At 33.4% G+C, this 27,526-nt stretch overlaps 1 protein-coding gene across 16 annotated transcripts in view; it reads left to right on the top strand.

Moving 5' to 3' along the window:
- Positions 1 to 7,668: 7,668 nt before the first annotated feature.
- The window catches only part of NfI (Nuclear factor I), a 32,823-nt gene continuing 12,965 nt past the window's right edge, over positions 7,669 to 27,526 (top strand). For 8 of the 16 annotated variants that reach the window (XM_077433985.1, XM_077433987.1, XM_077433996.1 and 5 more), the window contains exon 1: positions 7,669 to 8,390. In XM_077433985.1, coding sequence (XP_077290111.1) covers positions 8,310 to 8,390 — 81 coding nt within the window. In that variant the 5' untranslated portion in view covers positions 7,669 to 8,309. The remainder of the gene's footprint in view (positions 8,391 to 27,526) is intronic. The other 8 variants (XM_077433993.1, XM_077434000.1, XM_077433990.1 and 5 more) reach the window with 3 other exon arrangements.

The raw sequence follows: 27,526 nt of genomic DNA on the forward strand, positions 1-27,526 counted from the left end.
CTCTGTCTGTCTTTCAGAAAGCAAAATAAAATATAAAAAACTTATAAAAATGAATGGCTTTAATTTAATTTCCTTCACAATCCAAATAACATTGAAATAAAACACTAACATTATTATTTTTTAAAACACTAATATGTATATGTACATACATACATGTATGTACACGTATAGGATATAAATATACATACATATGAATGTCTGACCCGGGTCAGACATTCTCGGGAATTCACGGAGTTTTTGTTGTCCCGTATCCCGGGAATTCTTATCTCGAACCCCGGGAATTGGATTTAAAAAAAATCTTGGGATTATACAACATTTTCATGACTGTACGAAGGGAAATAATAAATCAAATACACAAAGAATCGTAAAATATTCTCAAAGGTTTGTTTTTTAACAGTAAGTACAGCGCATTCCCAGAACGTGGAAGTTTTATGAGCATAATGTTTTTTTTGCGTTTAGCCAAAATCGTTTCTTGTAATTCTATTTTTGGAAAATCTAATTTTATACCGAACAAAATATTCTTTAAATGTTGTAATAAAAGCGAATGTAGGTCCTACGGTGAAACTATTATGAAGCGAGTATATCCTTCTTGCATTGGCGATTCTATAATGGAAGAAACTCTTTTAGATTCGGACGAAGATGAAACAATTATGTTTGACGATGAATGAAGAATTAAATAAGGAGTTATAAAATACAAATATACAAAATAACGTAAATAAAAAATAACCTCGACATTAAAAAATAAATTAAAATATAAATGCTGAATGGAAAAAATACCGATAATTTAAAAAAAATATTTTCGTCCTAAAGAGTAAAACCAACTTCGAGCAAAACTGAAAGAGTTTTTTCCATTGCTTGAAATTTTGTACCAAATCTGGAAATAGGCTTTCGGAATCTCATTTAAATATTTTAGTATTTTTAAGAAGGTGCTTTTAATAAGTTTACTTTTACAATTACATTTACCAGTTAATAGATATATTATGTATTGTTTACTTTTTTATATTTTGGAAATAAATAAATATTTTTTTTACTAATAAAAAATATATTAAATTGAACAAAAAAGATTTTTTGACATCTGTCCCGGGATCCCGGGAATCCCGGGAACGATCCCGGGCTCCGTCCCGTGTCCCGGGAATTGAAAAAGTCCGGGAATACAGAAACCCTAAATTATGTACATACTACATATGTACATATATACATATGTAGTATGTACAATTTTATATGTCTACATATAAATGTGAACGTAATATATGTATATTTATTTTCATACATAGATAAATGTATGTATGTATGAAAATAAATATACATACATATATTTCGATGAAGAAATTTGGACCAAATTTTGGATTGAAATTTTCCTCATGCATATTTCCATAAAATAAGTTTAACTTGAGGTTTATGAAAATACAAATATTAGGCTCAGTCGCACACACTCAAATGCAACTGAAATATACGTATGTAAATAAAAAGCACATTTCTCATAATTTCATAGTTTTATCTGCTATAGTTAATATTTAAATTATTCGAAGAATGTTTTTGAACGAGATGAGATGGTAAATTTTGGAAAATATATTTTAAATGGTGGATCTTTTTTATTTAAGTTGATGGAAAATGTCATTAAAATACCATTAAGAGGTAGAAAAAAATCTTAAACATAAATACATACATACATATATGATTTATAAATACGTGAGTTTCTGTATAAAAATAGTATTCTTCTACTTACGGAAGTGTGTGTTATCCATATAATTTTGGTAAATATTCGTTCGATAATATATCGTTGAAATAAATAAACAATATAACATAGAATACACAATATAACATACTTACTACACAATCTATCGATGGAAAGATAATACACATAATCATATCTTGTGATTTTGACTAAAGCCCTTATTCTCTCTTTAGCGGAATATTTTATAAGGAGAAATTTGCTGGATCCCTTACAAAAACAGTTGAGTTATGTCTTGAAACTAAGCTGGGAGAGATATCTGCAAGCAACCGCCATTTAGATTAAGTGGGGTGACCACGAAATCCATGAAATTTAAAATATTATTTTCTTCAAAGACTCTGTTAATATATCATGATTGATATATTATCTGAGTCCTATATAACGTTTTTGAAGCCTGAAAAATGTTCTAATATGTATTTATATTCATGATATTTATTTACACATGTTACCGTAAAAGTTCCAAATTAGGAAATACCAGATTTTACTGGAAAATCTTGACATAGTGGTAAAAGTCCGAAAATTGTCTTTGCACGAAATAAATTGTTTTCTTATAAACTATAATATTTGTAAAGCCTAAAATGAAAGTGTTTACAAGCATTTTTAGACTATTACCACTTCACTATGATAAATGCTAGGATTTACTGGCAAAGCTTAGAATTTAACAATATATACACGTACAATATGTACACGTAGCCAACAGTAATGGCTCGGTGGTTGCGTTTATGTTTAGCACCGAGAGGTTACCGGATTCAATCTCGTGCTTATCTTTAATGCTGCTGGTCAGACTTGGATATTTGTGACTCCAAATCGATCGTTTCCTATCAGAGTTTGCCAATTTATCTGATTTCATTGTTGAAACGGTTCCTCCATCAAAAAACTGGCAAAAACCATCTTTCCCGCTATATCACAAATATCTGAATTTAATTTATGTACAATATGTAAAAAAAGTCTAAATTCATAGATATATCTATAGATTAATTAATTAATTAATTAATTGTTAATTTCGTGTTCTTCAGCCTCTCGAAATACAGCGATTTATGTAATAAAAAATGGTGCAATGTTTTTAATTAGTTGTCTGGAAGGCGCATTGGTTTTACCTGTTCGGGCTTCCTGGTATATACATAAAATAAAATAAAATGTGTGACGTTAGTTAAAATTCATAATGAATTGTCGATACCGACTTATATTGAAGAAAATATGGTCACCCTATTCCCAAGCGTAGCACATATTAGACCGTACGTAGATCCATACATCGCATCGAGATAAGTCACTTAATTTATTTATTTATGTTGCAAATTTGCATACTCAAGGGGTGCAACTTACCCAAACAAACCAAATCCTATATTTTATTTCAATTATTAACAATAATCATATTTAGAGTATTACTAGTGTTATTTTACGATTGAAAATTTTAGCCATATTTATTCACAGTACAGCTCATTAATAAAAAAAACAAACTGGGTCATTTTCGTACTATATTTCGTACATATATGTACTAACAAATGAATAAAAATATGTACACATTTCAAGTGAATAGATTAAAATAAATTTTAGTATATGAAAAAATAGTTATCTTAACCGTTTTAAATATATGTAATATAATGTTCATAAACCTGCATGTCAAACTTTTTCATATATTGATAGTAATTTACATACTCTAAGATTTGGGTTTTATATAGGTATATTAAATTATTATATAATAAATTAAAAGCGAAAATGCATCGTCGATAAGTCGCGGTTGACAGCCCTAGTATTGCAATTGCTATCTCACCGTATTACATATAACGCTAAACCTTTAGATAAGTCCTCGTAGAGACTGGGGATTGCAAATTCAACGTAGACACATATATACATACATACGTATATGTATATAGACACACACATACTACCATTTATGATATAAATTGCTCGCTAATTTCTTTCGCAATATTCGCCCAGTGATTCGGTTAATCGCATTAAACTGTCTTTATATAAAAGTTTTTCGTAATTTATTTGAAACACTGCTAACTTGATACATTAATAATGTTAAACACAGATTAATTCGATTATATCAAAAAGTTTCTTGTACGATATTATTCGAAACTCGTCCTACGCTTTATATTCTTAATGTTTTTGATTATCGTCGTAGGGACAGACACGAAAATTTTCATACATATGATATTGAAAATTAACTTTACAACTGTTTCATGTACATACATACATAGATATGTATATTACTATTTAGGTGAACCTATTCTAAGGATTAGGTTTATTCAAATGCGGATTTGCGAGACCAATGGCACGCAGTGCGCTTAACGGTCATCCATTCAAGTGCAGTCTGTATCCAATATTGTCATCCGTAAGCCGTCGAACGGGGTTTAATGTGATTACATTAAATACAATGTAACTTTCCACGGGCATCGTGGATCATAATGAATAATTTCTGTCGATACAAGTGTGTACGGAGAGTGAAAATAGTGTTTTGTATATTCGATTCGAACGAAGTGTGCGTGGAAAATTGGCGGAAACTGCCGAGAGCTTACCGATCTGCGTTCGGAGCTTTTCGGAAAAGCTCTCTTCCTCTCCCCCTCATCGCCATCCACCCACCCCTCACCCCGCAGCTTTTACGTACAAAATACTCGTGTGACGGCCGTGCTGCGTCGTACGCGACCGAAACACACCGTTACTAAAAATATATATTCAACTCATCTTATTTAAAAATAATTCTTACAGAATACACTTAAATCAAAAATAAAAACCTTTCTAACATTTATAAAGTAATTGCTAACTAGAAATTTATTGACTCTTAAATTTTTTCAAAACTGTTATATAAATAAAGCATGGAATATTTAAAATGAGAAATCCTGTGGAAACTGCATTACAACGTTGTCATAATTCGCATTTACGCTCATTTTTAAAACACTTCAACCCAGGCATGCATAGAAGGCAGAGAATGGAAGATAGAGCAAACAATTGAGAATATTTAAACGTATGCCTAATAGTTTGTGCTTGAACAAATTATGTAGTTTGTCAATTTGTTATTTTGTATACAGTACATATAACTGGCCAGTTTGGTTCGTTCGAACAAACTAGTATTTTCAAAAAATAACGAGATACACACTTGGACTATAGCATATACATAAGTACATAGATACTGCAGAGAATGGAAGATAGAGCAAACAATCGAGAATATTTAAACTTACGCCTAATAGTTTGTGCTTGAACAAATTATGTAGTTTGTCAATTTGTTCTTTTGTATACAGTACATATAACTGGCCAGTTTGGTTCGTTCGAACAAACTAGTATTTTCAAAAAATAACGAGATACACACTTGGACTATAGCATATACATAAGTACATAGATACTGCAGAGAATGGAAGATAGAGCAAACAATTGAGAATATTTAAACGTATGCCTAATAGTTTGTGCTTGAACAAATTATGTAGTTTGTCAATTTGTTCTTTTGTATACAGTACATATAACTGGCCAGTTTGGTTCGTTCGAACAAACTAGTATTTTCAAAAAATAACGAGATACACACTTGGACTATAGCATATACATAAGTACATAGATACTGCAGAGAATGGAAGATAGAGCAAACAATTGAGAATATTTAAACGTATGCCTAATAGTTTGTGCTTGAACAAATTATGTAGTTTGTCAATTTGTTCTTTTGTATACAGTACATATAACTGGCCAGTTTGGTTCGTTCGAACAAACTAGTATTTTCAAAAAATAACGAGATACACACTTGGACTATAGCATATACATAAGTACATAGATACTGCAGAGAATGGAAGATAGAGCAAACAATTGAGAATATTTAAACTTACGCCTAATAGTTTGTGCTTGAACAAATTATGTAGTTTGTCAATTTGTTCTTTTGTATACAGTACATATAACTGGCCAGATTGATTCGTTTGAACAAACTAGTATTTTCAAAAAATAACGAGATATACACTTGGACTATAGCATATACATAAGTACATAGATACTGCAGAGAATGGAAGATAGAGCAAACAATTGAGAACATTTAAACTTACGCCTAATAGTTTGTGCTTGAACAAATTATGTAGTTTGTCAATTTGTTCTTTTGTATACAGTACATATAACTGGCCAGTTTGGTTCGTTCGAACAAACTAGTATTATAAAAAACTAACGACATATACACTTGGATTATAATATATAAATAAGTACATAGATACCATTGACACGCACCACTGTATATCGGGATGAAGGACGCACTTATCAATACCGCTTCATTCCGCTTTTCATTAGCTGTGTGGAAAATCTCTCTAAAGTAAGGCGTATGCTTAATATTGGGAAGACTGAGCTTTGCTCAGTAAAGATGTGTTTATAGTAAAAATGATTTATTAACATACGGCCCTGTGTAAAATACTATACGATTTTAATGTTATGCTATGAGTTGGTGTGGATTTGTACAGATAATCATAAGCGGCTTTGGTATAAATCATGTCACGTTCTTAGAGCGCAAAAGTAATTTGGAAGAAGGTAAAGGTAATCAGAGAACATTGGTTAGTTTTCAAAATAGCTTCCTATTATTCTTTATTGACAATACAATGTACAAAAGAAAATGTAAAAACTTTAATTTCAATTATTCAAATCAAGTATCAATTATATTTCAATCAGCATAGCTCAATAGTAAGCGTTTGCCTATAACAAGATCCCAGGTGCGTACCTCGGTTATACATACATACCTCAAATTGGAAAAGATAATAATTGGTATAGTTTGAAATATTTCTGAGGTCAGATTTGGAAAATTTTGACATCCAAGTCGTTTGTTCTCAATGGCAGCAAATTAAATGTTCAGTATTTTTTAAGAATATTTTATGATAAAAAAATAATTATTTTGACAAACAGACGGGAACATTAGTCAACATAATAATTTCGAAAGAGACTTTGTCAGTACATATGTAAGTATTGTTGGTTCGTAAATCCGTGACGTTATCCAACAAATGAATATTCAAATAAATTTAAATAAAATAAAACTATTCGAATGAATACGTTTCCCGGAAAGATGCATTAAATTGCACCGAATAGTAGCGCAGTTTCGAGAAGTCATAATTTTTAAAGGCGCTTATAAAACTAGATATGAAATTTCAGTTCAATAAACCAAAAGGTTTCTGAAAAAAACATAAAAAACTTCGATTCTCTAGAGTAAAAGTACTGCTTCCGGTTCAGATAGAAATATTTAAAAAATATGAGGTTATAAAAAATATTATTTGTATTATATTTAAAAAAAATTCAGTCCGATTCAGTTAGTGGTTTGGGAGATAATTGAATTCAAAAACTTAAAAAAAGAGGACACCTATAAGGCGAGGTACCATTTCCGGTCAACTTAAAAATTTGAAAAAAATTTACGTCGTGTCGATAAGAATTTCAGTAACCGATACTAAGTTTCAGTTCGATAGGACTAACGGTGTTAAAAATATCCCCAAAATACACACCCACACAGACACACACACACAGACACACACAAACACACACACACACACACACACACACACACACACACACACACACACACACATTTTTTCTAGATCATGAAAACGTGATCAGTGATCGATTCTGAGTTCGAATCAGTCAAAATCTCGAGTTCGAATTTTCGCATGATCACAAAACTTCATCTATTGTTACTACGTACATAGATAAAGTAAAAAGGTTAGCACCCTCAGAAAACATACAAATATCCCGTGACGCTTTTTTGAGGAATTCTATTGCGTTAGTTCTCTTGAGCATCTTTGAAAGTTTGGATGTCTCGAGAGTGCAACTATCTCGAGTGCATTTTTCCGGTCACCGTTGACTAAAGCCTTTTGAATGACGATTGCTATCAAGTGAAATTTCCACATTGTGCGATTCGGTTTCGACGACTTGTTTAATGTTCGTCGAGAGTGAGAGAGAGAGAGAGAGAGATGTGCACTTTGTGAGCAGGGTGTAGTGTAGCGGCGCCGAGGAAGAGCGCAGCTTTGCGCCACGGGGAGAGCAGTCCGGCCGGGCGCGCCGAATCGTGCGCTCCTACCGCTCCGCAACGAAAGCCGCCGCACCCCCTCCCCTTCACACCGACCACCAACACCCCCCCACCCCACCGACCGACTTCACACAGATACACCCCCACTTAACCTCCAAACCGCTCGGCCCGAACTCCCATCCGTCCTCCGCCGCACCCGGTACTTCCGGTTTTTCCGGACGCGGACGCGAGTTTTCCGCGGAAAATGCGCGCGTCAAAGTTCCGTACCAGTACGGCGACAGTCACGCGCCACTGAGAGGGGGGAGGCGGGGCGGGGCGGGGGCGGGGGTGACACCTCCCCTCCGATGCTCGACGTTCGACCGGACGTGGTGTCGCGAAATGCTGTGTCGGGGAACAAGTGGACGCGCGTTCTATGAATAGTCGGGCGTCCGCGCCTCGAGCGTGCCTCAGTCTGCTATTTCGGTCCAGACCGGTCCAGACTGGACCACAACAACCGGGCGGGAACCGTCTCGAAATACCGGGGGGCCAGCGCTCATCGATCCGCGCCGCGGGGGCCGCGGGGGCCCTAATGGGGCGCAGCCTCTCCGCGCTCAGCCACTGAGGCTAGGCATGTTTATCCCTGATTCATTGCGCAGCTGCATGGTCGAGCCGGACGTTTCGTCTTACCTCCAAACTCCGTCTTCCGGACAGGTGCAGCAATACCAGACACAAAATACAAAAAAAATAAACCCCATCCAAAAAAAATTAAAAATAAAATAAAAAAAATCGATCAAAAGTCACATATAAAACGGCGATATAGTTATGTAATTAACCAAATGCAATATTAACAATACGGTGTCGTATCGATGTGTGTCAATGTTTTTATTTTTTTTATTTTTATGTCTTCTATTTTTATTATTATTATGTATTATTATATTTTTGATCAGTCGCGCCCCCTTTGGAACGTGGCAGATCGTTAGCGACGATGCTCAAACTGCGGGTCGCGTCAATCGCTTATGTATGCACGTTGCATCAGTGCATTCGCCGTTGCGCTGCACACGCGATCAATGCGAAAACAACACAGTCAAAAAATGTGTCCGAATCGAAAATGGCGAATGCACTTAAATTAGAAAAAATCAATTTAATAAACTCTTGTATAGGTATCTTCTAAATGAAAGCTTCGTTTGTATAATTGATCGATTGCACGCTTATGCATTTATAGTGTTCCGAGTTTATGTTGAAATATACCATGCATTTTCAATAATAAACGTACAGTTTCTTCGTATTTATATTTATACATATGAACATATGCATTAAGAGATAAATTAAGCTTTCTAAGAATTTGATTACTATACACTGATGTAGAATTTAATGAAGTGTGCATTCGTTATGATCGAATTCGACTGTAGATGAAAATTATGCATTCACGGGAATACTGTGCAAAACGTGAAAACGCATTCGATCGATAGTGAATTCAACGTCTGCGATTCAACCGTGTTCCAAAGGTTCGCGAAAAACTTATCATTATATTTTTGTATCATGGTTTTATTTGAAATTTTCTTATTATTCGTATTTTCATTATTAAGTGTTCGGTGTTAGATGTAGCATGAATATATATCAAATATGTATGTATATCATTATATATATAAAACACTCACATTATCGATAAACATTGTTTTTTCAATATTAAAAATATATCAAATCAAACAGAAAAATCATACTTAAATTGTCCTAATTATTTTACAGTAATTTTAAAGAGAAATAAATAAAATAAAATGATTTGATATATTCAAAAGCAAAATTTTTTAATTGAATTTTTCATAGTTTTTAAAAGCACACATATTTTGATATCACATTATATTGAATGATTGCAATGTTGAGCCCTTATAATGCACTTTTTCAGATTTTTTGTAATGTATTTATTGGATTGTTTGTTCTATGTTGTGCTCTATTTATTTAATCATATTAATATTCTCGGTGTATATTTATATTATAAACAACTGTATCGACAATTGAGTTTCAACAAATGCGAACATTTCATTACAATAACATTAAAATTTCAGTTAAATTAAATTCGCAACTCAATTTTCGAAACAATCTTAATCATTAATATATTGTAAGTTGACAATCGATTTTGAGTAATGTGTTTAGATAAACTATTCGTGTTTGGAAAATTCAACCAGGTAAATCAATTTTAATTTTTATTATATACGTATACATTATTTTACAGGTTTATTTAAATCAAGATGTATTCACGGAAATTTAAGTTTCATATGTTGTGCAATAGATATGTGCAAAAATTACGTCTCGCATGCGACGCGAATATTTCTTATACAAATTACGCATTATAAAAAACGTTTTTCGTTTGAAATTTTCCGAAAATTTTGGCATCAACTCAAAATTGACGGTGATTCACGTGCGCATCTTTCGCGGCCATGACATTTGCGACACTTTAAAATAAAGTGCAGCTTGCACACATTGTGAAACGCATTTATGCACACACCAAAACGAGTTAAAACATCCATTAGGTATGCTCTCATTATTATTAGATCTATAGATATATATATTTTTCGCATTGTTTTCGCGTGTAAGTGTGAAAAATCGACCGGAAATGTGAGGGAAATGCCTCGAATACACATAGGAAGTGCCCGAAGTGATGTGGCGCCGTCTGCCAATTTCTCGCAATACTGATGAAGTGTGATTTTTTTCATAAATGGCAAGATTCACGAAAACATGTACATTTATTATGGCAACTCATATGCCAAAGCAAAATAATTGAGTAACGTAGCGTTTCCGCTTGTTTGTTTGTTACAATGAATGAAGTGAAGTGATATTTCATTTTTGGATATTTTTCAGCAACGACAGCTATTTTTTTTTCACCCTGAAAGTGTTGATATCATATTCATAATTCAAAGCTTTCAGCTATCTAAATATGACATATTTTTTTAGAGATTTATTTTATTTATTTATACAATTATATTATAATTAGATAGTTGTCTAATTTTTGTTCATATTTGTAAATTAAAACCTATTATTACAATCAAATGTATTCAATTGATAAAAAGCTTTTAAACTGATTAAAAGATTAATTTAACAAGCTTTAGTTATATTGAATAGCTACACGTGTACTTAATTTACTAACATGAATGGAAAATATTGTGAAAATGTGAAATTCGTCAACAATAATATCTTTTATGAAAAAATTATTATACTATAGTATTATATTCTATTAAGAAAATAATATATATATGTATGATATTTCTCGGGTTGATTTTATGCGATGAAAAACGACAAAGTTTTATCAAAGGAAATAACGGAAAATCGTGAAAAAGTTGCGTAGTAAACAAACAGTTCTTTCAGAGGGAAGTTAAGTGGAAACGTTACCCAGAAACCACTTAGCACTTCATTCACTCCAAATGGGTAAACAGAGAACTTTGATCGAAATAACTTATACATATGTATATTAGAATAATTAACGAACTACTTTTTACTATTGAACGGAAATTTTATCACAAAAAACTTTCACAATACGACTTTTTAACTTATGTTAGATATAAGCGATCAAATTTCACGTATAAAATCTAGAATTCAGAGCGAAAAAATAAATTTGGAAAATTCTTTCTTTATAGTTTCCTCGAACGTACATACATATGTAGCATTAATTTATGGGCGCAGGACCTAAACATTTACGACGAAGACAGTCAAAAACAACAATAAAATAGGAAAAATACGAAACATAAAAATACACACAAGCAATTCAATAAGAAAAAGCTAAATTTTGTACTGAAATACGTTTATAGAACCTTCATAACATACATCAACCGAATTTCATTTATAATCCATTCTAATCACACGCAATAAAAAAAATCACGTTTATTTAATTAATTCAAAACCATCAAAAATGTATTTTATCTGAGACTGAAAAGATGAAATTTCAATTTCATATTCTATATATTTCTATCGGCTTTGCTGCCTCCCCCAAGTATATTAAATAAATAAATAAATTTATGCATGTACATACATATATACTAAATGCATTCGTGTTAAATCTATAGATATGTTCATTAACTTCCTCACAAAATTGCACATTGCAATGTGTGCATTAACTTTATCGCTGATATTTATTGAGCTATTTGCGATTTATTTTCACCGGAACGTTTTGTTCACCTTATTATTTCGTTAAGTTTTGTTAGTGTTGTCATATAGCATACGAAAATTATGTTATATGGAAATTCGTGCAAATATGTCGCGCCTCGGTTACACCGCTTCAGGTATGCCATTTCGTTGTTTTGTATGAAAAAGACAAATACAAAATATGCTGTATTTTCTACAAATAAATTCAGAAAAATACAAAAAAAAACTATTTTTCATGTCCCTTAAATGTACTATGTATGTAAATAAAAGTATATATACATATACATAAGTCAAAGAATTCTACAATTTTTTTTTTTTAACAAATAATAAGTCAGGAATGAGTTGATAGTTTTAGATCTGTTTTAATTCAATTTATGTACATTTATACATATATACATTACTTATTTACATACATATGTATGAAGGTACTATGTACATATCTAGGTACTATGTATAGGTATCACTTATGTACATATATAGGTATTACTTATGTATTACGTATGTAGGTACTGTATAAATATGTAGGTACACACGTAAATTTAACTATTCAGTTTTTAATTTTTTTTACAGTTTCGGTCATCTCCAATCATCAAAATCAAATGAATCGTTATTCCCAACCGCTATATCTGACAATAATCTTGTCCAAAAATTAAAAAAACTAATTTAAATCTATACACCCAACCCTCGCTTTACGGAACACTTTTTTATGGAATTCCACTAAAACGGAATTTGAAAAAAATTTAATATTAACTTTTTGTATACGAAAAAAATCTATATACGAAGATAAAATTTAAAATTTTCGAGCGTTTTGATTTGATCGAATAAATATATATAAAAGAAAACAATTTGTCGTAATATACTAATTAGCAGTACATATGTATATGTTTATATTAGAAAAGGCATAAAATCTATTTGAATCACCGAAGAAGAGCTTTGGGGGGAGTCTCAAACAAAATGATTCAAACTCGAAATTCCAATCTACGAACTTTTCATAAACAAATCTCTTCTATCAAGTGAGATACGGTAGTAATTAAAAAAAAAAAATCTACAAAATCCAATACACTATAGAGGTCGCGCGTTCGAGAAAAAACGCAACCCACGATCTACTCCTCAACGTCGCATCGCTCTCGCGACCACAACACAATCTCCGTACGCACATCCAGAGGCGTCCAACCGATGGGTCGCGTTGACGTCATACGAAATGTACATTGTACATATGTATGTATGTATGTAGGTACAACACGCGTTCGTACACGGCAGATACAACACGTCGGTCGTTTCATAATAGCGCGTGCCGACGGGTGGCGCACGCAAATAGCCTGGAAGTGGAGAGTAAGAGAGATCGGACGTAAATAGCGCGCCGTTTCAAATGTTGCCGTGTGTGTACCTACAGACGAACGGTCCCGGGTTGTCACCGACCACCACTTCAATATGCTAAATCGGGAGCTGCAACACACCTGTCGCACTACCGACGAGCGTGCATCGTCGTATAAACCACCCCCTCGTTTCTCCCCGTGGGTGGGTGGGTGGGTGGGTGTAGGTGACCTAAACCCCTTCACCGTCACGTGTCAGACCGCCGCGAGTGCATAATGAATCAAAATTTTGGCATGCGACAAGCTTCCGGTTGATCACTCTGTTCCGAAGGTGAATGGATGTATCAATATGAAAATAATCCAGCGTGGCCAACATGTCACAAGCATGCACTTTTAACGTTTGAAGAAGTCCTCTGCGCCAGTAACCTCAAACTGCGAAAGCTTTGTAAGCCATGAAAATGTAACTTTGTAAGCCATCTGTAAAGCGATTCTAAGAGCGAAAACACACTGAGTGGTATGGGGCGTCGTGTGTCCTTGGATTACCGCTGTGCACGTGCAGAATGAATATGTTTGGGAGGTCGTTTGTGTATATGCAACCGACAAGTTTCTCCTACATTTCTCCTAAATATAGGATTCACCGTTATCGATCACTGTCAAGCAAGGATAAAATATCGCGAAAACACTCCAGGGGGTGATTTTTGGGACTGTGTACCATGATTATGGGCTAGGGGTGCTGCGTTTTTTTCGCATCGTTCCACGTCCCACTCAGTGTGTTTTCGCCCTTAGATGTGGAGTATTCTATCGTTCGTTTGCTTGATTTTTTTTAAAATTACGGTTAGCTATATTTATATATTACTACTACAACTATATTTCATTTCATGACTGTTTGCAGTAGGGGGAAATATACGCGATTCTGATTGGTCAATCGAAAGGTTCTACCAATAATAATCCAGATTTAGAGTTTTCTTACCGCAAAAAATACTGATAGCTGTTTACTTTTTTAACTGTTATTCGGTTGCGCGTTCTAGTAACTTTTGGTGACTATGACTAAAAACTTAAAGGAGTATTTTATTCGTCGTATTTTCCTTTTGGACTAGTAAAATTATGTAAATCAGAAAAAAGCGGTCTATCAAACAATCTATTTAATACCACAATTTTATAAAAAAATGTTGAAGAAATTTCTTCAATTTGTCTTATTTAATTTAGTCAGAAAGTATTAATGGGACAAATTATGTCAATTTCATATAATTTATCTTGGATATTGAAAAATTGATCTAGTAAAAATTGAAGGAATTGTTGTTTGACCTTGCAAAAATTAAATAGACTCGGGAAATTCTAACATCTAAATATGTAAATATAAAATATTAAATAAATCAGTCCTAGCTTTTGCTGACGTAAGAGCCCAATGATAAAAGAAATAATTCTGAATGAGACAAAAATAGAAGGATAGTTGTTTTTTTTGACGTGATGTATGTATTACAAATTTAATAATTGTGAAAATTCGTTAATTTACGTATACATACATACATACATAAATGTATTATGTTTTGAAATCTATGAGAAGATTCCAATGCATTTATGTAAATACATGAATTATACCCATTATACCCATGTTGTATATTCAATACAGCATCCGGACTTTCAGGCTATAGTTTTTATATTTCATCTTCATCATCATCCACTGCAGGATGAAGGCCTCTCCGACACGCTTCCACTCGTCTCTGTTTTGCGCAACTCTCATCCATCGCAACCCACACATTGATTGAAGATCTTTTCAAAGTGACATATTTTTGTTTAAAAAAATGGCATTCATTCGTCCGAATGCACTCCAACCTAATTTCATACGTCTCTTTATTTATTCTTCTTTATTACCGGAAATGTCTATTATTTCTCCTAAATATAAAAATTATCGACTACTTCTACTACTTTATTATCTAATGAGATGCTATCAAATGTATATATACATATATATGTATCAGATGTATACACTATTGAACATTAGTTTGGTCTTATCTATGTTCGTTCATTTTTAATCCTACTTTTTCTTGCCCAACTGTGTTAGTCTGTTAAATAGTTAATATATTTATGAACACATAATTATGTATAATATAATTCATATCTACATACATATATACAAAAATATGTCTTGAATCGCTTTCAATTACATACCTTAAAATGAACAGTGTAATTTGAGATAATAATTGGAGTAATGATTTATCGAAAGAAAAATGTACTAGTATATTATATGTATATATAAAAAAATACATATGTATGTACGTATGATACCTATAGATATGTACATATATATGTATGTATATGTACGTTGTTAAAACTGTTAAAAAAATGGTTATTTTTATAATCTACCCAATGATAATTATCAGCTCATTCTAATTAAATATTAAAATCATAGGTTACTTTAGTGGCACCGTTCTTTCACTAATTTATAGAGTTTGGAAAATCGTCGGATGTGTGAACGGTTTGCTTAAAATTTCGAAAGAATATTATATTCGACATGAAATAAAATACATATATTTCAGAATGACGCATTTAAAATTGTGATCAAGAACGGTCAACACCGGGAATCGACCATTACTTTGAACTTATAAATAAATATTGTACATGTGTAGGCACGTATAAATATTTCTAAATTGTTTTATTCCGATTGACCGTCATCCAGTGCATTTGTTATATCCTAGATATGAAATACGTGCGTTTTTGAGTTTACATTACAAAAACAAGCATTATTATACATATTCGAATGAAACTGTTTAAAAAGCCCGAATCGGCACACCGCATACAAGTTGGCTTATGGAAAACAATGACTTGCGGTGTTTCTGAAATCGAGCTTTTTCAATCGACGTATAAATATACACGAGTATATTACGCATCGACACACTTGCTAATATAGCATTTGAAAGTTTGTTGTACATGTGCATGTACAACTATATTATATTATAATATGTTATATTTACATATTAATCATACCTATACATATGTATATCAAACTTATGTATACGTTACTAAATATTGAATAATTTTAATAGGGTAATAAATGCCAATATGTTTCAAAACGTACATTCTTACACTATTGCTTTAATATTATAAGTTTAACTACCAAATGTATGCAAATACCATGCTTTGCTTAGATTCAAATTCGTACATATGTATATATTTATAAAATTTATATTTTACCATGATGCCATTACGGGTTCCACCCCTGAGTGAAACCTATGGTGTTAAAGTTGCACGTATTGATAGATTATAAATTTGAAATCATATTCAAATAGTAGGATGGTTTTGCCAATTTAATGATGAACCGTTTCAACAATGAAATCAGTTAAATTGGTAAACTCTGATAGGAAAAGATCGACATAGAGTCACAAATATCCAAGTATAAATTCTCTTCAATCCAGGGCTTGAACATGGGTGGTTAGCATTAGCCAAACCACCGAGCTATACTGCTATATTATACATATATGTATGTATTATTTAATACCGTGCCTTCATTTTGATATTTGAAATTTTATGATTATTGTCGTGCTCCAATTAGCTAGACTTTTTTCCTATTTTTTAGAATGTTTCTACATATGTATATTACGCTAAAAGGATCTCGATATATTAAAAAATACCTACACAAAATTTAACATTGATTCACAAAGCGGGATTTATTTCTATAGATAATATTTTAATAAAACAACTTAGTGCATTTATTTACTTTCGATGACTCAATAAATCTTTACTTTGATTAGGCTCAAGAATAACTTATTTTTGACAAAAAATATAAATTTTATCCGGTCAAAAAGTTTTAATACCTATCAATAATATAACAAACGGATGTATTAATAAAATCCTTGGAAAATTCAGTTATATAAAGTCAATATTATTCGGTCAAGTAATACGAACACTGCAAACACTGCACGAGCTTTTCCTCGACTGTCCTACATATATTGTATGTATGTATGTATAGGCATACTTTCAGCGACATTGTTGCAATCACAAACAGCTACCATGTAACATCAACTAAGACTAAATTAAATTGTCAACACATACAAAGATCCCATGCCAACAATACTCTACGAATATTTTAATCGATTTTCCCCACACACCATTTCGTAGCCCCGAATCCCTTTTATGCACACATACACAGAGGGTGTACATAAAATTTTCAAAATAGATCAAGGGCATCGTAATAGCATGTGTCTACATATGTGTGTGCAGCTAATGGATCAGAGAATGTTTGCTTACCTTAGTAAAACGGGCCAACATGGCGGGCGCAATGTCCACCGCAACTCGCATAGCATATGCACAACAACACTGTCGAATAATGGCGAACGCCTCACTCTCCTGGTCATAACTATTTATAATAACAATTAGGGCGACCATGATTTGCATAACGGCGAACGGTGCCGATTTTCCACGATGGCGTCGTTATGTCTTCGTTAAGCCCGCCGTTACGGCGTTGCATCGTTGCACTTATAATAAAACGCAGGGCGTATACATTTTGGCATGTGTATTTAACTAACTCGCAATCTTTCAATGGTCGATTTGTCAAGTGTGAACAAGAGAGCAATGACAAAATATTAAGAGTAATTTCCTTCATACATACACAGTACAGCCGTGGAAAAATGTATTAGGCCACTTGTAAAAAATGCTTTTGACTGAAAATACTAGTGTATTTTTGAAACAGCAAACACTTGCATCGCATTTTAATAAGAATTCCTCTATTGTTTAACCCGACTTTCTCTTTTTTGTGTCGCTGATTATTAAAAAAAATGCGGCAAAAACGCAAATCAGTGTTTCGAGAGGAGTGTTTATGTCGTGTTTTTTTTGTATCGATTCCATCTCTTTTTTTTAACTAAGAGCATGTTCTTTTATTGAAAAAATGCCAAAATATGGGAATCGAGTGAATATATAGGATTCAGATTATATATGTATTTTCAGGAGTCGGGATAGATAAAATTTTCCCAACTTAAATATCGCGATGTGCGGCCCAAGCGACATAAAAAGGATAAAGTGGGATTGGTTATGTAAATAATTGATCAAAAGCGGGAAGAATATGTAAGGACGAGTCGCTGTCAAGATCTCATTTTATCGATGTCTTTAAAAATGGACCTTCTGAGCTAGCTGGAGAAGTGAAAAGGGTATGAGATATAAAAAAAATTCCGCGAATCTTATAAAGACGACTGACGGAATTTTGATTAAATAATTGTAAAATTCGATTATGCTAAATTAACGATTTAAAAATAAAATAAAAGTTCCTTTAGTGATAACAATTTATGAATTAAGAATTTAACAGAAATAGTGTTTTTGGAACTGAAAATTAGACTTCAGCCTCTTTCAAATATAACGGCTCATATGTAGATTTAAATCATAGATTAAAGGAAGTTTACGAATTTTTTTCTAATAATGTATGTATGCTTACGTCAGTGTATATTTTCACTTCCCAATTAAAATAAATAAATTTGTTATGAACAACTAAGAAATTAAAATCAAGATCATAATTACAAATGATTATTGAAATTTGATTAAATTTCGTTGGTTCAATTTTAGTAAATACTATAATTCGTTAACAGAAAGAATTATAAACATGTACATCTATGTACATACATACCTACAAATGTATGAATAAATAAATATTAACAATACTTATTTATAATCAATAAATTTCATCAAAAGTATTTTTCAATCGATTTGACTTCATTCAAATATACAAGTATTTACAAAATACATTCATTAAAAATGTATTGTTTTGACCGTCAATTTATGTACATACATATAGCATATGTGTACAAATGTTTTTTACGATGATTTAATAATAAGAACGAATTCGACAAAGTCAATTGATATCAGAAAAATTACGTCGCAAAGAATAGAATATACATGCATACAAAAAAAACATCTATCAACACAAAGAAATAACTTGTCAACGGAGTATTTCCGAAACACAAAAAAAAAAATCATCAACATACTCGGAACGAAAATAGAAGATTTTCTCACAGCATTAGCGAATTTTTGACACGCACCTGTGTGCAAAATACAGTCCATTTCGGAGCCGACGAAAATATCGCGAAAACGCGCGTAGTTGAAAGATTTCGCAAAATGGTCTGTCATAGAAAAGTGTTCTAATATCAGCACCGAGCGGCTGCCACCGCGACCAAATTAGAACATTACGACACGGACGGATCCCTACTTTAGCACACGTCGTCCCTTAAATATAATAGACCTGTGCACTGTCTAGAATCGCTTTTCCCACACGATTTCTCCGACACCGACATCGTCTGGAATTTTCCTCGAGCGGAGAGTAAAAGAGACGCGTCCCCGTTACGAACGGATCGAAGCGCCGGGTAATAAATCCCGACACAGCAGCGCATACTAATGAATCGTTTGCTTTTTCATTCAAATCCCACTTTAGATAGATGGATACTTTCCTCTTTTGTTGCGAATCTAAAGAATATAATAATATCCTTCGAAATTCAGCGCTAGCACCCGTTATAGAATTTTAGCGTTCGCTCTCTCTCTCCTCTATTATTATTGTGTTTTTCTTTTGGCGATTTTCTTTTCACGAATTTTCAGCGGTTAGCTCGTGTATAAATATCAACATCGTCATGTATCATTAACATCAGCTCCACTGCGGCCTCTCCAAAAACAAAATGTGTAAAGTCAAGACGCGCCTTTGAAATAACGTCTGTCTCCGGTCAAAAATATAGTCAATTTCTTTCGAAACGTCATCCTGATTAAATTACGTAATCACCGAATCGTCTCGATTCTTTTTTAATACAATCATGTGCTTAATTTTGCATATTGAGATGCATCGCCACACAATTAGCACCATCTTCTGACATGCAAGCACATAATAATAATAATAACAAAAAATCAATTAAAACATGACATTAATTACGCTACTTAATTATGTTTTTAATCAATAAAGAAGCATACTTTGAACAACATTTTTTTTAGTAATATTTCACTTTGATAAGAAGGAATAATATGTCTTAAGGCGCAAACACACCAAATCGTACGCCATTTATGTCCTCGTGGCTTCCATCTGGAAGGGTGTTTCCTCGGGACACTGCTAATTTGTACGATTTTATTATTTCGAGAATGTTGTCTTACATTCCTTCAAATGCTTAGGAGAAACCGTCATCGATCACTGTCAAACATGTGTCAATACAAGTATAAAATATCACCGAAACAATCCAGGGGTGAGTTTTGGCCTGGATCATCAAATCATAGATCAAGCGTGCTAGAGTTTTTTTGCATATGCAAAACTATCTATAATTAAACACCCAGTATCATTCTGTGTGTCTACACCTTCAAATCATTTGAATATAATCAAAATTCCGTCAGTCAATTATTTATACCCTTTTCACTTCTCCAGCTGGCTCAGAAGGTTCATTTTTAAAGACATCGTTAAAATGAGTTCTTGAAACTGTTCTCTTCCATATTCTTCCCGCTTTTGATAAATTATTTACATAACCAATATCACTGTATCCTTTTAATATAATATGTAGGCAAAATCCAATTTCACAATGTACATACATATGTATGTATATTGTACTTAAATATTTCAGGAAATGTTCTACATATGTACAATTTTAAACATACGCATATATGTATGTACATACATAAATATATATACCAACTTATACTTGGTGGTAAAATTAACTAAATGATTAATCTGTGTGGCTAAAAACCAGTATGTAATATACGTAAATACCTACATACAGGGCTTTTTTTCCTAATAAAGCGGCAGAACGTCGTTCCGGCACCTTTTTTCACAGTATTTTTAAACTTTCTAAAGCACTAACACTAAGGAAAGGAATAGACACGATTTTCCTGGTGAAAATTTAGTAAATCTATAAAAAATACTATAAAATTTCATTCAAATAAGTATACATACAATCTATGTATATAAATTTTTTACATTAAAAAAAGGCCTGCCTATATATGTATACATATGTATGCTCATATAATCATATTTATCAAAGAATGATAAATTTAATTATGCTATTTCTAGCCAAACATATTATAATTCCCTCTTATAATACCAAAAAACAAATCATGGAGAAATTAAATTTATTCACACTATAATACATTTATGAATTACTACACCACTAATCTGCACATACATACACATATTTAACGAAAATAGTCCTTCGACAAATCAAAGCAGGACACGGTTGTCCTCATAGTGATCGACTAACACAACACACACGTACGAATTCCAATTAATGCATAACCAGCCACTCAGTCACGCGATGTAGGTTGGCGAAGATTTACCAGCGCACGCGTCGAGATAAATTTAACACGTGTAATAAATACCATTCAGTTGTACCTACATACATGTGTATTCGGAAGATTTACCCAGAAAATGTCGTCACTGAAACGCAGCACGTGCGAGAGAGCGCGTCGTGTATTATTACGCGCGTCCGATTTTCCAAAATCAAAATATCGATGGCGTCTCCTGCGAACAGCTGATGTTACGCCACACCGGTATACAAACATCACTAACCAGGGCTACTCGCCTGAAATAGTTTAAATTCAAACTGAAATAGCACACGAACTTAACCGAACGCGCACCAAGCAATGAGGAACGCCCTGCATTTCCGGACCGAGGGGTTATTTCAGACGGTAAACGGAAATTTTCATACTATTCAGCTCAATGTCTAAGCGATGACTCGTTTTATATGAATACTGTCAAAACGGTGCTTTTAGAATAAAACCTACTATTATTTTTTGCCGTAAATCGAAAGCCAATTGATCCGTATATTGGCTCAAAATTCATGGAACGGTCTAAGGTCCGATAGTACATGGAATCTATGCACTATTGGACGTGGTGGCTCGTAAATATTGGCTGCGGGTTGCAACCCTTCCTAATATAACACAAATTCATGCTATTTTTGTTTACATTCGGTCACCGATGTGGTCAATGAGCTACTATAGCCCCGTCATGAGCCGCCACTGACATAGACGATGAGCATGTTAAACGAAGACGTCTGAAATCGCGGTCTCCGTGACGGGCCGGAATGTGAAATGCCGGAAAACGCAAATATCGGAAAGCAAAGATCGAAAATCGAAAGATATTAAGTCGAAAGATATTAATGTGCGCGAGCAGAATACGGGAGGAAAAGCCTGTTCCTCTTGTTCCTGTTGTATCCTGCTTTTTTTTTATCTTTCGACTTAAGATCTTTCGATTTTCGATGTTTGCCTTCCGATATTTGCGTTTTCTGGCATTTCACATTCCGGCCCGTGAGATAGACCCCTGAAATCGACATTATAACATGTGCATACGTTTTTATCTCATGATGGTGTATACTTTATCTTACGATTCTTGCCCTGAAAATAAACCAACGTACCCAAGATTTTTAATATTATAAATAAAGAGACGTGTGAAATTAGTATGGATTGCATTTGGACGAATGAATGTTGTTTTTAAATAAAAAATGCCACTGTGCGTAAAAAAAAAGATCTTCGATCAATGCGTTCTGCCAATCATGACGTATGGATGTGAAACTTGGGCACTGAACGCGAAGATGCTACACAAAATTCAATGCACCCAAAGAGAGGAAGCGGAATACGTGGGTGAGAAGTATGACATGGGTAGTGGACATAGTTGATAGAGTAGAGAGATTGAAATGGCAATGGATGGGCCACGTGGCTAGAAAAATGGACAAAAGGTGGACAAAAGAAGTGCTAGAATGATATCCGAGAGAATGTTAAAGGGTAAAAAGAAGACCGCAGGGAAGATGGGTAGACAAAATTTGGAAAATGAGTGGGGTGAGATGGATGAGAGTTACACAAAACAGAGATAAGTGGAAGCATGTTGGAGAGACGTAATCTGCAAATTCCCGTCTGCCCAGCGGTGACGAATTCCGCCATAAACAGTCAAGTACTTTTTGATCACAAAATGTAATTCTAAAATGTATGTAACATATGTGTGTACATATGTATGTACATATATTAAAAGCATGCCCGATATAATTAACACGCATTCGTGAAATGAAAGCACGCACTTGCGATCATGGAGACCTAGATTAGAATGTAGGAAATTGCACGTAAACAGCAATACAAAAAATATCATTTAGTACATTATATATGGACACAAAATAAATATATTCCGTAATGTGTATGTGACGTATCGAAACAGCAGCAACCGACACGATCTATTCATATTATACATCAGTACGTGTCACCGAAACGTACCAAGCAGAACCGGTTTTTCGATGGCCGTTGTGGAAATATTCACGTATGATGTAACGTAATATTTTCGGAAATGTCATATTACGACGATATTGAGCGAATTTAAAATGTACTGTATGTATATGCGCTCTGTAATGTATATGTAATCCGATTTTGCCTTGCACTCGTCCAAAACAAGCACGAACGTGCCGAAAACGAGCGATGCTGTACAGTATGAATCGAAATAGTCTTTTTCGTACAGTTTTATGCCGAGCTGTTAAAGTATAGTACCGGATAATATAAACGGACCAAGCGTTAAATGGACCTATGTAAAATTTTTAGTTGCAGTATGTTTTTGTACTTTTTTGAGGTTTTAAATAAATGTACATATGATATATGTATGTAAGTATATGAAAAACCTATAATATAATAGATAAGCGAATGATACTAACCATATTTATATTACTGTTACTGTCACACATTTTGTATGTAAAATATACTACAATTAAAATGATAGCAAGGAGAGCTCGTGCAAAATTAAACCGTTTTAATACGAGAGAGACTCTCGGCTCGTTAGAAATTACGACACTTTGTGATTCGCAAATTTTCCAACTTAATTTTCCCCGTGTAACGTTTGCGGCTTTTTAGTCTGCGGCACATTGTACTGGCCCACCACCGTGACGTTGGCCAAATCTCCACGTGTATTATACGCTTTTTTTATTTTGCTTTACCTCCATTATTTGGCAATCCTCCGCTACGATTTTTATTATTATTTCGTGTCGGAAGCTGGCAACGAATGCCAATGGCAGATAAATTGTGTTCAAATTATTGCTTAGCGTTTTACTCTCACCCATTGAGAAAAAATATACGCACGTCAGATGTTTATATCGCGTATACGTGATTATGAGTCCAAAGCGTTGCTCAATTATTTATTTTTATTCGATAATTTACCAAAATCGTATTAATAATAAAAAAAAAATCTATAGAGAAGGCAAAGATGCAAATCGGGTGATATCGGAATCGGATCAATAGTATCAATGAAATACAGTCGGATAAAATCATAGTGACCCTTAAAACACCGTATTGATCGAGTGCATATTTGTTGTGTGACGATCAAGCAGGGATTCCCATGAAACGAGTGACAGGTCGCGCCCAAGACGCGTGCCCAGCGTTTAAATAATGGCGCACGCGGAACTGATTGGCGAATCGGTGCATGCTCGGTGTCGGTTATTCAGTTGCACTTATGCAGTTTTTAAGTGCACGCTCGGAATACGTACGATCCGCGTGTGGACGCTCGTAAAAATGTGCACTAGAACTTGGGCGTGGAAAATGGCATACGACTGCGGTCAAACACTTTTCTTCTCCCTCTCGCTCACTATTTTATAATAGTACACGCTACTTGGTTTCATAAAGTTGAGCAATTTTCCGTTAGGACTACCTAATAGCAGCCCCAACATTAACATGTAAATTGTACATATGCAGATGCTCCAATTTTAATTAAATACATAGTATATATGTATGTTTTTATTACCACTACCTTACACTCGAAGAATAGTTAAACAATTGTTTAAATTAGTTAAATTGCCATGCCCAAATTCCCACCTACATATTTACATACATACTTGTATAATATTATATTTCTATAATATTATGTACATATGTATGTACGTATCTAATTATTATAACATTCACGACAAAGATACTGTCAAAGAACATCTACGCAGTGTGTCTAATTCTGAGAACTGATAACAGTTATCCGTGCAATATGTACGGTGACCGGAAAAATGCACTCTCGAGACATTCAAACTTTCAAAGATGCTCAAGGAGAACTAACGCAATAAATTCCACAAAAAGGCGTCAAGGGATATTTATTATCCGAGGGTGCTAGCCTTTTATGTGGAATCTTATTGCGTAAGTTTTTCTTGAGCGCCTTTGAGAATTAGGACTTCTCGAAACTGCGCCGCTATTCAGTGCAATTCAGTGCATTTTTCTGGGAACCCATATGTACATATTTTTTACATACTTCATTTTTTATAACACAAAATAATAAACGTAATGAAAATAATAAATTAGAACATATGTACATACATGCATATGTATGTACTTATGTTACATAGTATATACATACATATATATTACCGTTATTTATTTCCCACAGCTTTTTTACAAGGTAACTTAGGCTTCGACTCATTATCTTCGAGAATGATTGATCCAAATACTTCTTCGGAGTATTAAAGAAAAGTATGTATGTATAATATATTGACAACCCTTTGATTTATCGCAGCTTAAATTTTGGACTCTGAATGTGGCAGAGCTTTGCGTCATCGTCGAGTTTTCCAACCTATTGTTGCGAGAATTTTAAGCTGTTTGATTGTCGTGTTGATGAACTGGTCAGTTTCATGAGATTCAACGCGAGTCTATTTGAATGAGATAAGTGATTATACATGGGGGTAACCTGTCAGGTCACACCGGTCATTAATTTGTTATTAGTATTCTTTATCCATTTATAATTTACTTATTATAATAATAAATCAAATAAAACATAAAGGTTTATTTAAATTAGCTCAGTATGTACTGGCAACTACACGTAACTAGTAAGTATGGAAAGTATTATTTGGTACATTCTACATATATGTACATACATAAATGCGTGAATACCATGCGCCAATGTGCGAATAAATGAATGTGTCTTCACCACCTTTGTCATACTCCTAACCCACGTATCCCGTTTTATATCTCTTATAGTAGGTACAAATGTATGTATGTATGTAACGAGAACAATTAAGTTTTCCTTCAAATACACATATTTAAAATGTGTATTTATTTATCCGTTATTGAAACTAAGTAAATTTATGTATTCTTCATCTATAACTTGATTACAAAAGATTTGCGAGACAATGTCTTCGTAATTTACATACGTAAATAGATGATATTTTTGATAGTTTACTATCATAATTTTTATGCATAATACTAAGTATCTAATAATAATTTTGATCTAATGTGGAACTTCATATCTACAATAACCAAAGAACTAGAAAAGCGTATACATAATAAATTTACTACTAAATGATAGCGATCCTTTCAGAACATAATTTAACAGCCGACTTACGTAGAATCCAAACGTTGCTTCTGATACTCAAGTGTATGTATAAATACACTGTCGTTCCTAGCTAGAAAGTTAATGGTGACTTTGAAGGATTTATAAGAAATATATGTAGACTTGCATAATAATAAGACTAACATTTGCATCGAGTTTGCCTCGTTAATTTGTTCTAATCGTATTGCAAATTTTATTAAAAAGTTCCAAAATTAAATAATCAACATTTTTTCGATTCGTTCCGATTAGCATTTTGCGCGTGATTTACAAACAAAATGGCATTATAAATAGTAATAAAACGTAATAATGTTTTGCTTACCGATCCGTGCACAGTCCTTTTGATATGCATCTCAGGTGTTGGTTCAACAGGTCGATGACAGACGAACGACCTTACAAGGCATCCTCAGAGGAATTTCTGAGAACGAAAAAAATATATGGTTTATATTGACACACATAAACATTGCAATATGCAAATCGAACGAGGAAAACATACACATGTACATATGTATGTATTTATGTACACATAACGGCCCGAACGGTGCGGTTGATAGGTACGCGATCCAACGTTGCATATTCTATTTTCGATGTTTAAAATTCCCATTTTATTGTCGAAAACGCTTTTCTTTTGATTTTTTGATTATTTCGATTTCGTGCGGGTGCGGTTGGCGAATGTTCGCTTTGTTTTCTGTCGATGAAACAATCCCCAAGACTGACCGCAAGAATTCAGCCTCAATTCTGCGGACTCCCAAACATTTAAATACAATCGGAAAACGTACCAAGTTTTGCAATTTAAAGTTAAATTGAATACACCCGAATGCGCTTTCAATCTTTCGTGAAACACAGTTTCGCCTTAAACTCGAACAATGACGATAAAATACATCCTTTTCGTTGATTCTCACGCGGTATGATTCACACATCGTTTAAGGACAGTGGAAATTCTTCGCAGGAAAATTTTGCTAAAATTTGAAGGTTCAAAATTTATTGCAATTAGAACACAAAATATCTAATGCGAGATAGTGATAAGTTCCAGAGTTGGATTTTTCAAATTAGAAAGCTTTTTACATAAATATATATATACATACATATGTATGAACAAAATCAAGAATTTTTGGTTCAAACTAAAT

This window comes from Arctopsyche grandis, chromosome 6, assembly GCF_051622035.1.
Source record: "Arctopsyche grandis isolate Sample6627 chromosome 6, ASM5162203v2, whole genome shotgun sequence".
Classification (NCBI taxonomy): domain Eukaryota; kingdom Metazoa; phylum Arthropoda; class Insecta; order Trichoptera; family Hydropsychidae; genus Arctopsyche; species Arctopsyche grandis.